The sequence below is a fragment of the Caloenas nicobarica genome, chromosome 12 (assembly GCF_036013445.1).
Source record: "Caloenas nicobarica isolate bCalNic1 chromosome 12, bCalNic1.hap1, whole genome shotgun sequence".
Lineage (NCBI taxonomy): Eukaryota > Metazoa > Chordata > Aves > Columbiformes > Columbidae > Caloenas > Caloenas nicobarica.
The window spans coordinates 1,672,059-1,689,987 of NC_088256.1; the positions used below are offsets into that span (position 1 = coordinate 1,672,059).

At 49.2% G+C, this 17,929-nt stretch overlaps 1 protein-coding gene across 8 annotated transcripts in view; it reads left to right on the forward strand.

Annotated features, from left to right (window-relative positions):
- Positions 1–211: 211 nt before the first annotated feature.
- The window catches only part of ENOX2 (ecto-NOX disulfide-thiol exchanger 2), a 66,082-nt gene continuing 48,364 nt past the window's right edge, over positions 212–17,929 (forward strand). For 4 of the 8 annotated variants that reach the window (XR_010606888.1, XR_010606889.1, XR_010606890.1 and 1 more), the window contains exon 1: positions 4,261–4,279. Coding sequence is in view for 1 of the 8 variants with exons in the window: in XM_065643490.1 (XP_065499562.1) it covers positions 247–301 (55 nt within the window). In the remaining 7 variants the exon portion in view is untranslated. The other 4 variants (XM_065643493.1, XM_065643490.1, XM_065643491.1 and 1 more) reach the window with 4 other exon arrangements.

Consider the following 17,929-nt stretch of genomic DNA (forward strand, 5'->3'; position numbering starts at 1 on the left):
GGGACTGCGGCGGGCCCAGAGGGACGCGGGGGAAGGGCTGCAGGGCCGGCGACTCCGCCTCCACCGCGGGCGCAGAGGAGAGGCCGGGGCTCGAACCCGCGGCCGAGAGACGGACACACCGCGAACACCGCCACAGTCCCGGCGTGCTATGCGCGCAGCGCCCCGCCCCCTAGCGAGGCGGCAGCCAATGGGCGGCCACAGCGGGGCGCGCGGAGGAGCCGGTGGACGGGTCAGTGGGCGGTGCGGATGTTCGCGGAGTGCGGCTGCGGCGGGGCCGGGCCGGGCCGGGCAGGGCCGGGCGGTGAGTGCGGGGCCGGGCCGTGAGTGCGGGGCCGAGCGGGGCCGGGCGGTGAGTGCGGGGCCGGGCCGGGCCGGGCGGTGAGTGCGGGGCCGGGCCGGGCGGTGAGGGCCGGGCCGGGCCGTGAGTGTGGGGCCGGGCCGGGCCGTGAGTGTGGGGCCGGGCCGGGCCGGGCGGTGAGTGCGGGGCCGGACTGGGCCGGGCAGGGCCGGTCGGTGAGTGCGGGGCCGGGCCAGGCCAGCCTCCGACCTCGCTGTGTCCGGGTGGCGCGGCTCGGCCCCAGGAGAGCCCCGGCGGGAGCGGCCGAATGGCGGCTCTGGTCTGCGCCCGCCCGGGAGGCTGTGGGGAGCGGGGCGGCGGTTCCGGTTCGGGCCCGGAGCGCTTCAGCAGGCCGGGGCGGCGGCGCCGGCCTGCGCTCCGTTTCTGTGGGTCTCTCCTGGCAGGTCCCCCGGGTCACAGAGCGGGCGGGCGGCCGCGGGGCTGCCGGCCCCGCCCGGGGGTTTTTTGCCGCCTCTCAGGCCGCAGCGCCCGCCGGGTCGCGGGGCTCGCTGGGCTCAACCAGCTTTGCTTCCCCCTGGTCGGTCCGGTCCCTCCGGCGCGGTGCGGCCCTCACCAGCGGGGCGTCTTTGAGTAGCACTTCTGTTCCAAGTGCTGGGCATCGAGGGACCTGCTGGGGGTGGTGACATCCCCAGCGCTCCGGACCTTGGTCGCCTTTTAGGTGGTGGGGAAGCTGTTTTGAAAGGTTTATTCTGGGCGGGAAGTCTCTAGGCTGCCTTTGGGGTTCAGTGGTAATTAAAAAGTCACAAGGTAGTACAAGAGGTAGGGGGAAATGAGTTGCATTTAGAGAAATTTGAGACCACATATGGATTATTGTGTCCAGTTCTGGGCCCCTCAGTTCCAGAGGGACAGGGAACTGCTGGAGAGAGTCCAGCGCAGCCATGAAGATGCTGAAGGGAGTGGAGCATCTCCCGTGTGAGGAAAGGCTGAGGAGCTGGGGCTCTGGAGCTGGAGAAGAGGAGACTGAGGGCTGACCTCACTCATGGGGATCATTATGGAAAGGGGGAGTGTCAGGAGGATGGAGCCAGGCTCTTCTGGGTGACAACCAGTGATAGGACAAGGGGCAATGGGTGCAAACTGGAACACAGGAGGACCCACTTAAATATGAGAAGAAACTTCTTCCCAGTGAGGGTGCCAGAGCCTGGAGCAGGCTGCCCAGGGAGGTTGTGGAGTCTCCTTCTCTGCAGACATTCCAACCTGCCTGGACACCTTCCTGTGGAACCTCATCTGGGTGTTCCTGCTCCGGCGGGGGGATTGCACTGGATGAGCTTTCAAGGTCCTTTCCAATCCCTGACATTCTTTGGTTCACTGAAATTGTCGAACTGACTGACTGGCTGACACAGGTCACTTTGCATGCTCCAAGAGTGGTTGGTTTGCAAAGGTGGGGCATAAAGGTGGCAGAAGCTTCTCACCTGCTGGGCAGAACTGGTTGGGTTCTCTCCTGAGTGCTGGGTAGGCTCAGCCGTGCCAGGCACTGTCACCGTGCTTGTGTTGGATCTGCTCTGCCACAGCCAGACTGTTCGTAGGAAGCACCGTTCGGTTCAGGCACACTCACACCAGTAACCACAGCTACCCGTGGGCTGTAACTCTCCCGCAGCCCCACTCTATAAAGATCCTTTGACTATGATTCATATGTATGTGTATGTGCATGCACACACTTATTTGGTTCCTTAAGCATTATACTCAAGCTTCTTTATGTGTTTCTCACTCTCTTAATTATTTTGCTTATATTTTGGTCATGTGTGCGAAGTCTAGTTGTTAACTGCAATGTGTGTTCAGATTGTGCTGCATAGAAATGCTTTTGTTCTTTAGTGCCACATGTTTGTTACACAAATACGTTAGTCCTTGGATAGATTACTCATTAGTCCACACTTTGTAGCTCCCCATTTGCACAGCTACAGTGATTAGGCACCATATTTTTCTGCCCTGCAGAAGATTGCAGCAGAGCTGTGAGATGATGGGTAAGATGCCAAGACAACCCGGGGTACAAATTTGTCCAGCAAACTTGCATTCCTTCTTACTCCAGCCTTTTACCTCTTACCCCCTCTGGGAGCTGACAGGTTGTTTTTTCTGATTCTTAATGTTTTGTTTGAGGGATTTTGTAACATCTAGTTAAAAAGCCACTGCATTAAGTTGTTGAAAGCTCTGCCTGAGCAACTGTAAGGTCAGGTTTCCTTGTTTAAGGTCATGTTTTTGCTGTGGGTGACTTGAGCTCATAGGAGAGGTGAAGTGCACTCTCTGAGTAATTTCAAAGATAACATGTTGCTAGAGAGGCATTCTGTGCACCTTCCAAAGATGGTGTGAGATTTTTCCCCTAATCCCCAACTTTTCCGCTGACATTCTTCCGGTGCCAGCTCATCCGTCCCGACGCGGCACTTTCCCAGCTGCTCTGCTCTCAGCCAAGGCAACATCATTCAGGTCCTCATGCTGGTGCTGCCCCTCTGCGAGGCTCTTGTCTGGGGAGCAGCACTCACCCCCCGCTCCAGATTTTTTGCACTAAGATTTTTTCTGGTCATCCTAATTGCTGGCTCTGTTGGAGTTTTCTTTGGGAATTTTTTTTCTTTCTTCTTCCCTTTTCTCTTTTTTTTTTTTTCCCCCTCCAGTAGGTCTGTGCAGTGAGTTCTGCTTCCCTTTGCCTGGCAGGTTTCTTCTAGCCTTTCAGAAATATATTTCTGAAAATGTGAGCCCTTGAGCGTTCGTTATGAAGTGGCAGGTATCGCTCTCTGGGTGTGCTGTGAGTGAGGTTGGCAGGATGGGGAGGGACGTGATGGATGAGCTGTCTGGGAGCCTGTTCCCCCTGCGCCTGGAACCGCCTGCGCTGCACCCCACGCGATGGAGCACGAGCTGCTCGCCCCCTGAAAATCCCAGTGTTACAACAAAACAATTTCTAGACCTTGTGTTGAGAGGGAGGCTGGTTTGACAGAGCCCTGCGAGCGTCCTAAACACACTCGGTGGAATATTTAGTAATTTGGCGTGCAGGCTGGGGCGGTTGGTGGGGACTGACCGCCCAGGGGGATGCACAGACGCTGAGTGTCCGGCTCTGCTGGCGTACACACACATGTGCATTCACACACTGGGGAAGGGTGTTTTTTTTCCTTTTTTTTGGGTTGTAACAGTAAGTAAACAGCACAGCTCATACACAACTTCATCAAGTCTCTGTGTTTTTGCTGCTGTGGATATATGTTTGTGGAAATTTGCCATTCGCTTGAAAACACTGCGGATAGCCCTTTGGTATTACTGAATGCTGCGTTGTCAGTGTCAAAGAGGAAAGGGATTCTTTGTGTCTTTTTCTCTTTTTTTTTTTTTTTTTTTTCAGTGCCCTACTAGAATAATTAGCTTGTCAGAAGTTAATATTTCTGTTGAGTTGGGTATAAGCTTCCAGAATCAAGGAAAGTGAGCGGTATGCCTTTTACCGTCAGGGATTACCAGGACTTAATCTTTCTGTGCAAAGGCAACTAATCTCAGGCATGCAAACAGGGTTTATTTAACTGCGTGCCAGCGCTGAAGAGCATTGATGTATGAAATCCCTTGCAAATTCAGATGTACTTGCTGCTAATCGCTTCTCCACCTGCTTGTCCACCTCCAGCTCCCCCATCCCAGAATCAGCCTATGGGTGTCAGTCACTGGAGACTGATGGTGACACGTGCAGCTGCCTTTCGCCAGCTCCAGACCCAGGTCCCAACCTGTGCTCCCCACGCCTGGGCTGTCGCTGCCCGCCCGCAGGACAGCGTGTGGTGGTTTTACCGTCATTAGGATCCAATTTTCCTTTTGTGCTGGAGCTCGGAGGCTTGTGTGGAGCTGCACTGGGTGTGGGAGCTCAGCCCTGGGCTCCATCTGTTAAACACATGAACCAGCTGGGAGCAGCAGGAGGGCTGCCTGAAATACTGAATCAGCACCTTGCCATGTTTCTTTTGCAGTATTCAGGTAAAAGTTGGTGTTTTGTGTGCTTTTCTTGAAAGTGTGTTTCTCCGAGGATGTCTTGTTAGTGTTTTATCATATAGGATTATAGGGAGTTGAGAGAAGTAACTATCAAAAGTCTGCCGGTCTCATCAGCGTGCCTAAGCAGCTCCTGCGTCAAACTGGTAATTACAAGGCTCTAACTGTGACAGTTAAGCCGGGAATACAGTAGAAACGAGTGCACAAGCCCAAGAGTAGTTTTTGAACCTGGCAAGTAGCCTTGGAAAGGAAAAGGTTGGTATCAAAACGTAACTTCAAAGCCTCAGTATCTTCTCTCCTTTCCCTGCCTTGCTGTTTTCTTTTCTCTGTTTTCTCATTGATTACTGCAGATGCTATGTACTTCAGTTTCTTCTAAAGTGCATTTCTTTAGAGTTTAAAACACAAGCTGTGTAATCGGATGGCAGATTGTATCCTGAAATCGAGTTTATTTCTACATGACATTTCTAAACATGCCGAAAGGAAAAGGGACCCCTGTTCAGGCTGAGCAATACTGATTTCATATATTTGCCAATGTTGGCAAAAGGTAAATCCATATTTATAGTAAAGCCTGTGTCAGCCCATTTCTGAAGTTCCTCGATGCTGGGTCAGAGAGACGTTTGAGTGGGAATAATCTACGTTGGCTTTTTAAATGTACAATTAAAATGCTTCTGGGTATTTGGAAGTGTCAAGAGTACCTGTTACTAGTTTTTTCTCTTTGAGTTATGGGACAGAGATTTGTGACCTTGCTTTTTATTGACTAATTGGACGTCAAGAAAACCATTTGAGTGCCTGACCGGCAGCAGTGTGAAGTTGCTGTCGGAGTGTGCAGTTCCCTGTCTGGCCCCGGCTGAGCTGGTTCGCATCCCTCTAAAGCAGTGCTGGGCTTGTGGCAGAGCTCTTGTTGGCATTTGATTGACCATTAGTAAACCCAACAGGGAAGATTTTGCAAAAATGTTGAAGTGGAAGCACCGTGGGTACTGTTTTCCTACGCAGTCATAGGAACCCTGCACAGTGATCAGCCCAAACCTGCGTTTTGGGTAGAAGTGTTGTCAGCAGTGACAGGAATGATCTGTGAAATTGTTCTGTTCATGTTGTAGACTATTTCTGATTTTTTTTTTTTGCTGGTGGTTAAGGCAGACAGGCTCTGTCAGGAGTAACTAGTGGTTGGAAAATGAAGTCCTGTCCAGGGTCTGGCCCAGGACCCAGTGATGGTAGATACTTCCCTTGATTTATGCTTGGAACATTGAGATCTTTCCTGTCTCCAGGCTCTTTCTAAACATGTCCTGTGAAAGCCACAGCCACATATAGCGTCAGCACAGACCCGAATCAATACCTACCCAACAGGACAGGCGGGGCTGTGCATCATTAACGCTATTTAGGACAGCGGGAAGCTGCCACGTGTCTTCCCGTTAAGACACAACTCAGCATCTGTTTCCAGAGGCAAAGAGGACTTCTTGGTAGTAATTTTCTGCTAGTCTTGAAGCATCTTCACTGCTTTTCCCCAATTCATTTTTCTAGTGAGGAATCTTCTAGTCCATGTCGCTTTTTAAAAAAAAATTGAATTTATTCTTTGACCTCTGATATCTTGTTCCTAAAAATTCAAACTTCTGAGAATCCCTGGAGATACATAGCGTGTGTGCTCGGAGGTGAAGGATGCGCTAATGCCTCCGCCACGTATGGCACTCTAGAAATGCTGGCACCCGTCTGACACTCACTGAAACCCTTAATTTTTCTCCTTACCTGCTGCACAGCACTGCACCGCAAATGCAGAAATCTGCTGACTTGCGCCTTTCCTAGCTGGTTCTCCCCAGAGCCTGGGTAAAGCAGAATGGAGCCCTGAGGTTGTTCCTGTTCTGGTGGTCCCTCCCTTCCCAAGCAGACCAGCTCAAAATAGCCAAGGATGCTTTGTTAAGGTTGGCGTAAAGGGAAAGTGCTTGTGCTGGCGCCGCACAGTCGTCCTGGCTGATCTCTCAGCTTTTTTCCTGCTCTGTGCCCAGGAGAGAAGCTTTTCTGCAGCTTCAGCTTTCTTCTATGTGTGTTCTTTGTATCTGGTGGGATGTGGTTGGAGCTCAAGCTGTACAGTAGTTTGCTGAAATTGCAGAAGAGAGGCAATCTGTTCTGGAGGTGGCTGCTGTCCGTGGCATTTACCAATATTAGGGTGCGAAACCTCACATAATGAGGAGTTTCTTACGCTAAAGTGCATTGCAAATGTTCTCTCTGGTTCGGTTTAATTCTTGGGATGAACTCCATACTGCAAGGTGCCCAATTTTGTACTGCTTCTGTTGCTCACTTTTCAATACTTGTCTGGTTTGGTTACTCTTTCTCCATCTCGGGGAAGCGAGTGCAAAGCTTTCCCAAGATGTTTTGCTTCTCTGTATTCAGTGTGCCATAATGTGCCCATGGATGGGGGCTTATCCTTTCTGAGAGGGCCCTGGAGACCCTCAGGCAAGGCTGAAGCTGCCAGCTCCGAGTGGTGTGGGTGCCCCCACCCAGAGCGTTGTTCCTGCCTGTGGGACAGGCAGCTGGCACAGGGACCTTGACTGCCATCAAGGTTTGATTGCAGGGTGACAATAAACAAATCAGATGCTTTGTTAACCCCCTCTCCCCCCCAGCCTCCCTCGGCCCCCTCTCCCCACTAAGTACAGGTGATAGGAGGGCAAAGAGAGAGAGAGTTGGAAAAAGTTAAAAATGTTTTACTAATGCTACTAATCAAATAGAGAAAATAATACAAAATATACAAACCCAATCTTGAAAGTCCTGGCAACTCAGAACTGCTCCAGACACCCACAAGTCCTGGGTTGGACTCTGCAGCAAACTGGAACCGGATTCAAGGATGCAGGGTCTGTCACTAGGCCTCAGATTTGCAGGGACGACTTGCAGGGTTCTCCCCAGATGCTGGCCGTAGTCAAAGAAGGGAAAAAGGGATGAGACCCTCGTGATCTCGCCCTTTTATATGAAGTGTCATGTGGATGGGATGGAATACTTAGTTGGTCAGTTTTAGTCACCTGTTCAGTTTGCTCCTCCTTGCCCCTCTCACTTACGGGACGTGCATCCTTATCAGTGACCTTGCATTCCATTGCTATGTCTACCAAAACATGTATCCAACTTCAGAAAAGTGCAGTTACTAAGAAGACTCTAGCTGAAAGGAAAATTCACTAAAAGAGAAACTGGTCTTGTTTTTAATAAAACCGGGGCAACTGCTCACCATCACCACCCTTGCAGAGATCCAGATGTGTGTCATGAACTGTGTGACAGTTTCTGTGGGTGAAGGTGACTCGGTGACCATCAGCAGTAAGTAGCTCCTGGCTTTTTCTGCTCACAGAGTCTGGAGCAAAAAACAAAGCAAAGTGCCCGTGGAAGTAGGTCTTGGGATCCTGGAAGTCCTTGTTGGAGGAGCTACCAGGATCTCGCATGCGAGTGGGACTAAGATAACTGCATCCTCTCTAGCGCTGTTTCTAGACAGCACTACCCAGAAAATACATTCATTTTTGTTTGTGATTTGTGAGGAGCTACTCAGTTTCCAGCCTCTGCCTGCAAAGAAAAATATGTTGCTGTTCACGATCTCGTCAGCTCCCATTTTTTGTAATTTCAGAATATTTCTGACTTGTGGAATTCTAGTCTGAGGCTGTATAAGGACAGTAGCGGGCTTTTCTTCCACAGCACTTGTACCATGGGCTCTGCATGCCATTATGAAGTTGTAAATGCAGATGCTTAGCTTTAAAACCAAGAAAGTCCTGTTTCTACCTTCTGGAGAGGTTTTGAGCACTACGGAGGAGCATATCAAATGAGAAGGGTAGCTCTAAACCAGTTCTTGTGTTGAGGAATCATTGGCTCAGAAGAAAAAGCTGTAAATTGGAATGAAGTTTCACAGCATGGGTACAAACTTTCTTCCTTTCCTCGTGCAGTTCAGTAATTTTTGTGGAGATGGAGTTTGATTTGAAGCGATCACATTTTAGCTCTTTAAATCTGACATCCTCATGCAGGGATCCACAGGAAGGAATCCTTGCCTCATCACTGCCTCAGAGTGCATTCTTGGCCTGTGAGGTATCAGCTGGAAAAAAGGCTCTAGCAAGTTAATTGCTAATTCTGGAAATCTGAGAGCAATAGAATAACTTCTGGTTTCATTCATACTCGTCTTTTCATTGTACTGGTATGGCCGGTTTAGGATTGCTTTGTGAGACATGACCATCGCTGCATGGCTTGAGGTTGAAAACCAAAGTAAATCTTCCAGTGGGAACAAAACAAGGGTTTTAACTCTGACCTCTTAGCTGATCTTGATCTGGTCTCAGGATGACCTGAGGCATGGCTTGATGAGACCCTGAGGTCTGGATTCCTGGTACCAGGGCCTAAATCACGCCCTGTGTGGTCACCTTTGAGCATTAATCCGACACCATGAATTTGTACTAGCACAAAAAATGTCGCTGCATTCACGTCTGGGGATCATGTGTTGCATCTGTCAGAGAGCATATCTGATTACACTTAATGGAGAGCCCATAAATAATAATTTTTTTGGAAGTGGAATGTTCATGAAGAGGCTGGAGCAAGTCTGCAGTCCGTTCTCGCAGGGGTGTCTCTGGTTGTGTTTATGATGCTTTTGCTGGGTTTCGCCCACCTCTCTGACAGGTAGTGCGTGGTTGATAGTTAGAAATGCATTTAGTGAAGTAATGCTGAGCTGACTGCAGCCTCATCCTTCAGGTAGTCATTGATCTCACACTGGACTTCACCTGACTTGTCCCAAAAAACACTCCACTGAACTTTAACTGATGTTACTGTCACCCTTAGGCAGTTCCTGTGATGAGAGTCCCCACCTTGGGGCGGGATGACCCCATGCACTGGTACATGCTGGGGACAAACTTCTGGGAAGCAGCTTTGTGGAAAAAGTCTAGAGTTGTGGTTGACATCAAGCTGAAGACGAGCCAACCACGTACACTTGCAGCAAAGGAGGTCAGCAGCATCCCGGGCTGCGTTAGCTTGAGCGTTGCCAGGAGATCAAGAGAGGGACCCTTGCCCTCAGCACTGTGGGGGTCACACCTGGAGCACCAGGTGCAGTTCTGGGCTTCCCAGTACAAGAGAGTGATGGACATTCTGGACGGGGCCCAATGAAGGGTTTCTAATGTGATGGAGGGATTGTCTGTTAGGGAGCAGAGTCTGAGTGAGCTGAATTGTTTAACTGGGGGCAGAGGGAATCCTATCCCTGTGTGCAAATACACCTTGATGGGAAAGACTAAAGAAGGTGAAGTTGGAGTCAGTGGTGCCCAGTGAAAGGTCAAAGGGCACACATCAAAATACAGGAAATTCAGCTAAACATGAGAAAACTTTGCTTGCTGTGAGGGTGGTCAGGCACTAGAGCAGGTTACCCAGAGAGGTGGTGGAGTCTCTGTCCTTGGAGATATTCAGGACCCAAGTGGACGGTGCCCTGAGAAACCTGCAGGAGCAGGTTGGGTTTCCCAGGGAGTCTCCACTCAGCCGGCTGTTCTGATCTGAGTTCTTGAGCAGTGCTTTGCTTTATTTGAGACAGCTTTGGACTTGCTAGTGATAGTCACAAAGGTTAATTGGGGTGCAAGACATTGCAGTGTGATCGAAAATATTCTGTTCAGCTTTGCCTCTTTATCAGAGAACATGACGCCAAGGGTAATTATCATTTTCGACGTGTGTATTTCTTGCCCCGTGGGTTGTGCTTTTATGTTTCTTGGTGAGCTGTTGGAACACTAATAGCAGTGTCATGTCATTCACACTGAGCAGGTAGAAGTTTGTGGCTGATCAGCTCTACGTCGTGTGTTACAGCTGGTCTGTCCTTCAGTGCCTTGGCTGTTTTGAGGTGCTGGACCGTAGCTCTGGGATTCATTTCTCCCCAAGGTCGCGTGTCTGAGCTGCCCAGTCATGTCTTGGTCTCAGTGAATGAGGAGTTGTCGCCACCAGCAGCATGGTTCTTGTGACCAAACATCACAGGATTTGATTTGGATTTGAAATGTTCCTGCGTGAGCAGAATTGTCCTCTGAACTCTGGCTGTGCAGGGAGCTGTTGGCTGTGCTGGTAACTGTTGTCCCCCCGGCTAAATGGAGCTTAGGGCGACCCCATTCTGTGCTGCAACATCATTTTTTGGTGGTTGAATCTTCTTCTGTGGCTGTTGGGCAACAGTCTTGCTTTTGGTTTTACAGTATTTGTGTAGTAGCTGCCTCCTTCCAGTGTCTGCATGTGGCTCCCAAGGCTCCAACTGTGCAACATGTTCAGGTTGCTGTTTTATTTCTCCTGGCAATGTCACAGCTGTTATAAGTATGTCCCCTTTTGATGCTGTAACTTGATTATTGTAGTTCCAGCTCATGGGAGCTTTGAGCAGGACTCCTGCCCATGGCTCGCCTGGCCTGCTCCAGCACGTTGCGTTCCTGGCGTGGTGCACTGTGATCGTATTATGCCTGTTTAGCGTTCTTTATATTTGCTGCCTATTAAGTAGCAAATTAAAAGCCAGCTTCGTAAGCTTGCAGTTGAAGCCTCGGTCCATACTCTAGCAAACCATTTCTTACTCCTCTTCAGAGGTACATGGGACAGCAGTGTACTTTGCAAGGAAAGCAGGCAGGTATGATACAACATGTCGTGGCTTGCAAAACTTTTCAGTGGCTGCCTTAAGGTGTCAATGTTTAGATGACTGAAGATTTGTAGGCCTGCAAAATGTCATCTAGAAGAGCAGACAGCCCTGTAACTGCGAAGTTCCAGGTCTTTGTTTTCATCCACAATTAGAAAATTTAGAAGCATTGGCCCAACTTGCAGAGTTGATGTTATGTGACTTCTTGCAGTGGTCGGGAGAGCATGAACCTGACGGAACACACTTTGTGTCCGGACACCACAGCTCCTCTGTGCTAAGTGTGGCCCCAAAAAATCTAAGAGGAAAATAGTTTCCTCAATTTACTTTGTTTAAAAACAACAATAACCCCCCCAAACTTAAGCCCTTCCCCAGCTTCTCTGAGGAGAGTGAAGGGGAAGAACCAGAGTGAAACCTGGGGCTCTAGCACGGGGAGGAAATGTGAGTGTGTGTACAGTGTAATTTAGCGTATGATGGGGATGTGCTTTTTGTCAAGGCCCTTGGAACTGTGTGACTGCTGAGAACAATGCTCTTCTCGAAGACCTTGGCATCCCCTTGCTAATGGTGAAAAGTCACTGAAGTTGCAGGTTGGGACTGAGATGTTGTGGTGGGAAATTTGAAGTGTCGCAAACACAGGTCCCAGTAATTCAGCAGGACATGAGATGTGTTACAGCCTGCTATCTGTTTTTGGATAGCATTTATATTTGTGGAGTAAAACACCAGCTTTGGCACAGTTTAGAGTTGGTGTGCCCGCATGTCCAAGCTGGAGGAGGAGCCCCTCTCCTAAAGATGACATTCTCATCTCAAGGTTTAAGGCTGTGTTTGAACAACACAGCGGAGTATGTCCCAAATGGTATAAACCTAAAAAGTATTGTTAGAAGGTGAGACTTCAAGTCTAGCTTTTCAAAAGGTGGTTATCAAGGCTCCCTCTGTACTGTATGAAGAGAGAGCTGCCTTGAAGGTATGGAGACTTCCCGTTGAGGTCCCTCTGAACGACGGCACAATCATGTGGTATACATGTCCAAAAGCTGCTTTGGCTTTAGCTCATCTGAATGGGTTTCTGGTCTGAATGCTGGGGCTCTCCTGGGATGGTCCTGGGATGGACACTGGGGCTGGGGCTCTCCCGGGACGGTCCTGGGATGGACACTGGGGCTGGGGCTCTCCTGGGACGGTCCTGGGATGGACACTGGGGCTGGGGCTCTCCTGGGGCGGTCCTGGGATGGACACTGGGGCTGGGGCTCTCCTGGGGCGGTCCTGGGATGGACACTGGGGCTGGGGCTCTCCTGGGGCGGTCCTGGGATGGACACTGGGGCTGGGGCTCTCCTGGGATGGACACTGGGGCTGAGGCTCTCCTGGGACAACCCTGTGAGAGGCCTCAACAGGGTGTCCTTCCTGTGGGTCTGAAATGTGGCTTCCTACCTGCCACTGTGCTCCTCTGGGCTTGTGGATATGGGCTTTAATGGACCGATGGCTCTCTGGCGATGGGCCTGGTTGAGTCAGGTATTGTTCAGGTTCCCTGCCCATCACCGTCTCTCTCTACTCCTTTGTGTGTGTGCAGGTGAGCTTTTATCACATAACCTAAAACTCTCCAATAGGCCTTTTCTTGCTGGCAAGGAAGATTGGCTTTGAATTAAGCAACATCAGATTAAAAACTTACGTGATGGCTTGATATATTATACACAGCTCCAAATGAAGAACTGGCTCTGACTTCACTACAGCCTTTTCTGCTGTGACTCTTCCTTTTAAGAAGTCAACTTTGTGGGTGGGCACCCAGCAATTCCCGGCCTGCTGCTCAGCCCTGGATCTTGGCAGGTGACACAAGGTGAACGTGTCTCCATGCGTCTCGTCAGGTTGCAACTCACATCCTCCTGCAGGTGAGGAACTTCATCCTTTTAGGCAACCGTTGCTGTTTCAAACTTTGCAGTACTCATTTTGGAGGGTGTTTTCTAAGCTCTGTTGCTGGTCCTTGGGCACACGCAGCAGGTTCTGTGTGAGTTTGTGCTGCTAGAGGTTGGTGCCAACACTGCAAACTCACCCCTGTGCTGCAGAGCACACTTGACAGGTTCTTAGAGCAGTAATGAAACTTAAAGTGAGGATCAGCTGAGAAGGAAGAGGTTGAGGGGCTGATTTGAGATATTCATACTCCATCTTTTCTTAATGACATAATAACAAGAAGAAACTGTGCTGCAGGCTTAGCCTGCTGCTGCTCATCACCCTAACTTGAGGACGACTCTGGGATCTTTGTGACAACATCTGTCCAGTCACCAACTCAGCAGTTGTCTTCAAGAGTGTTTTACTTGCAATTGCACCAGCCTCCTCTTCCCTTTGCTCCTCACCAGCTCTTTAAACAAGTTGTCGTGAACAGGTTAACCTTTTGGTGCAGGAGATAACCAGAAGGAGAATTCCTCAGGAATGCTTTTGATTGCAGAGCTGTCCTCCTGGGCTTTTAACGGGACTTGATGAACTCTAGGAACAAACCTTGCTTTTGTAATTTATAATTGCTCTTCAGGTAGCTGCCTCTGGGGCAGTATTTAAAGCCAGTGCTCAAGGTCTGGGTGTTTTCGGGTAGAAATGTTGTAAGACAAGAAGAGAAACAAGTAGTTATTCATGATTGTTCAGTTCTCTGTCACTGTGGTCTCTTCTCCTCCTTTTATAGGTCTTCTCTTGTTAATCTGCATGCTGAAAGCAGGAGAGACGTTACCTGCTGGTTCGCAGCTATGCGGTGCGTCATTTCCCATGGCGAGGCGGTGGATAGCCAGGGTTGTGCGACCTGATGCTGAAGAGCATTTGTAGGTCTGTTTCTGCTCCTTCCTATAGATGTCAGGTTAGGGTTGAAGCCTCTGTGAGCAACTTAGATATGCTGATCCCAGCAGAACATTGTCCACTTCCCAGGAGCTGCATTAATTTCTGTCCAGGGTGTGAGCTGAATCGGATCGCAGGTCTCCAGGGCTGGCGGGGGTGCCCGGGTGTGGGGCAGCTGGAGGGAGCAGGACTGCCCCCCTTCTGCTCTGGCACCTGCTCCTCTCTTGGGGCAGGCACTTTCTTACAGCTTGACTCATGATCTAACTGGCTGTACGGCTAGGAGAACTTCCTTTGCTTCCTGAATCACAGAATCCCAGAATGTCAGGTACTGGAGGGGACCTCGGAAGCTCATCCAGCCCAATCCCCCTGTCGGAGCAGGAACACCCAGATGAGGTTACACAGAAGGTGTCCAGGCGGGTTGGAATGTCTGCAGAGAAGGAGACTCCACAACCTCCCTGGGCAGCCTGGGCCAGGCTCTGGCACCCTCACCGGGAAGAAGTTTCTTCTCATATTTAAGTGGAACCTCCTGTGTTCCAGTTTGCACCCATTGCCCCTTGTCCTATCACTGGTTGTCATCCAGAAGAGCCTGGCTCCATCCTCCTGACACTCCCCCTTTCCATATTGATCCCCATGAATGAGGTCAGCCCTCAGTCTCCTCTTCTCCAGCTCCAGAGCCCCAGCTCCTCAGCCTTTCCTCACACGGGAGATGCTCCACTCCCTTCAGCATCTTTGTGGCTGCGCTGGACTCTCTCCAGCAGTTCCCTGTCCTTCTGGAACTGAGGGGCCCAGAACTGGACACAATATTCCAGATGTGGTCTCACCAGGGCAGAGTAGATGGGGAGGAGAACCTCTCTCACCCCAATGTTGGTCCTGTAGCTAAGGATTTTTTTTTCCCCAAAAAATATGTTAATAAATTGGGGTTTTTTGCAAAGTATGCAAGTAGTTTTTCACTCCTTGTTGGCTCATCGCTGCTGGAGACAGCTGCGTCCCTCCCCAGCGTGGTTGTCAGAGCAGATGCAGCATCTGAGGGCTGCTCGTGTACCGCAGAGTATGATCGAGCATCCTGGCTCGAACTGATGGTGGAAATAATTGGAGTAAGTAGCTGCCTTTACTCTTCAGTGGGTTAGAAAGCAATTGACTGAGTGGTGTGCGTTAACATTTGGGTCTTGGTTAACGCTGTGTCTGTCTGGCGTGTCACCTTCAGCCAGAGCAGGGTGTCCAGCCAGCTCAGGCCTGGCGGAACGAGTGTCCGGCTGGATCGCTGCTTGTCCGCGTCCTTCCCTGCATCCGAGGGTGGGAAGACATCCTTCCCTATGTCTGAGGGTGGGAAAACATGCTTCCAAGTTTAGTGTTGCATTTCTGTCAGCTGGATAATGGAGATAAATTTTAGAGTTGCTCCTTTTCCGTTCTCCCCATTTCTTTGCTGCGCATGGCCTCTCTCTATTTTTAACCTGCTGCCTTCAAGATTTATTTTCCTGAGTCCTCATGACCTCAATGATATTTTGACTTTGGGGTATTTAAGAAACAGCATTGTAGGCATCTTGCATAGTCGGGCGTGACTATTGTTGTTGCCAGCTGAATAGTACTTATTTTTTTGGCTGCTGCTTGCGTTCTCACCTTTCAGTAGCTCAGAGAAGAGCCCCTCCAGGCTCTCTGTGTCCACTCTCGTCTATTTACAGCCATACAGAGCAAACATGTTTATTAACAAGTTCTTGGAAGTGCGATCCTCTAGAACAGCAATCGTGACACTGCAGTGTGTCTAGAGAAAGGTTTGGTACAAATGTCTTGGCCTCTCAATGTGTTGGGATGGCATAATTGTCATGTTTGGTACTCTTGTAGTTCTGCTGATTTTTCCCTCCCAGAAACACAGGTGTACCTTAGCAGAAATGTAGCTATTTTTATATGGATCCGCAAAACGTACTTGTGTGTGTGTGTGGTTTTTTTTTTCCCCTTGACTGTTCAGTGTGGCTGAGACAAAGATAAATCAAACTGGATATTTTAATGTCCCCTGAGTCTTGCATCCCTGCAAGTGCTGAAGATGACAGAAAGTAGAATAATGAACTCAGAGCTCAATTAAGGGCAGTATACCTCTCTAAAAGTTGCCGGGATTAATTCTGTGCTTGAAGCTGTGTGTTTGAAGCCTCTGGTAATTTGGAATTATTTACAAAGTACTTTTTTCTTGTTACCTGTATTTTTATGAAACAAACTGTTTTAGAGAGTCAGGAATGCTTGGGACCACGTTTTGCTGGCACATAAATGTGATTAATTGACCATCACCTGCAGTTTGTCCACAACAGATCCGTGGAGGGTGATCGTCTAAAAGATGGTTTAGCGTAAAGTTACTCTGAAATGGCTGTAATACCTTGAATTAGGAAATACACTGGAAGATGCAAAACAATTTTTCTTCTATCCTCTTTGGTACAAACCTGCACGATTAGCTATTATTACTTTATATAGTGGTTGGTGTTTTAAGGATCCGTTTGTCTTTTTGCTCTGTTTCATGATATTCACTAGAGACCCCAGTCTTGCTCAGTTTTGTGAAATATCCAGTAACCCTTTTGACCCTCATGTGACTGATTGGGAAATGACCTGAAATTGTGAAGGTTGCTTCCCTCTGCTCCCCAATGCAGATGTAGCGCACAGATTTTTGTCTTGTTTTTGTTGAGCCATACAGCTGGGCTTCTGTAATACCAGTTTTATCTTATTTCTCCTTAGAAATGCTCTCTTCTGGTCGTAGAAAAAAGCTCCAAACAATATTTTTTCAAATATGTATTTTTTTATAACCCGAACTGTCCGTTCTTTTAAAGCTGTCTCATTCAAATGCCTCTTGTGTCAAAAAGCCTGATTCCTTTCCCCACTTCCACTGTATCAACTACCACATCAATAAGTGCTGTTCCTCTGCAATTTTTATTTCCTCCGTAACTGACTTTTCCTATAAATCTTTTGATTTTCATTGCAGGGTGACTAGGATAATCTACAGGAGATCCTGTAACCACCTAAACAGCTAGTTGGCTGTAGCAGGGTGTTGCTGGAAAACAGCGTTGGGCTTCAAAGCTCTTGTAGACACCTGCAACTGTCCTCGGGATGCTCACAGGAGAGGACACCAAACCCCAGGGGGCTGTTCTGGGTCCCCTCCGAGTTCCCCTCCTGGTGACGAGCTGTGACAGGAGGGAGGTTTGGCCCATGTTAGTTAGCCTGGCCTCCTAGGAGGTAGAAGGTGGGGATATAGGTATCTTCTTGGGGATCTTGAAGGGGCTGCTGAAGGGATAGTTACAACTTTGCTCACTCAGGTGCAGAACAGCAAGAATTAAACTCCAAAGCAGCTGTTTCAGCAGAAGAAACCACCTGGGGACTGTGGCCATCAGGTTGTAGGAGTCTGGCAGGACCGTGTGCTGCCAGCATTGCAACTGCACGTTCTTCCTTGTGCTTGCTCCTTTCTTTATGAGTTTTCTAAAACTTCCTTTTCTTCTGACACGTGTCCATTAGAACAACTTGTTTTCCCCTCTCTGATTTATTTTTGACTGACAGCCTAAGTAGTTATAGGAGTCTTGTACTAAACCTTGTGTATAGAGACAGCGAGATGTTGCAGCTCCCCCATCTGCCTTGTCTTGGTTTGCTTCTGGGGGTTGTGACCTCCCAAAACTCAAGTGCTGGTGATGGGGCTGGTGGGCTGACGCTGGATCCCGGGATGTGCAGCCCGAGCCTGGTGCAGTGGATGCTCCTCAAACGCTGCCGCTCACACCAACATCCAGGCTCCAGCTCTGCATCACTTCAGTGCTTGGACATTTATGGGGCAGCGGCAAAGCCATCGCACCAGCCAGCATTTACCTCTGGCAGCTTTTGTTCTGCTTCATCATATTTCTCTTTACTTGTACTTCTTAACTGTTGCTTTTTGTTTACTTGTGTGGTGAACACACGCTTGGGTATTTCTGGTGAAACTTGGGCTCAAGGCTGAAGTAACTTGTCCTGTGTAGAGGTGGGGATGTTTGTGAGTGAGGAAGAATTCAAAACTTCTGGGAAACATGAAAAATCTTTAAGTGATCAGCTAAGTAGTTTTTGAGTAATATGCAGACTGTTGGTTACTTGGTATTTCAGAGTGTGCTTTGTAGTTAGTGAACATTTTAAAAGTTGCACTATTTTTGAAAACTAATTCCCATCTTCATGGGCCTGTATGGGCCTCGGTGTCTCCTTCGTAAGGAACCTTCCAGGAAAACAAGAGTTATGTTGGTGTTCTCCAAGACTGAGGGTATCTCAGCTCA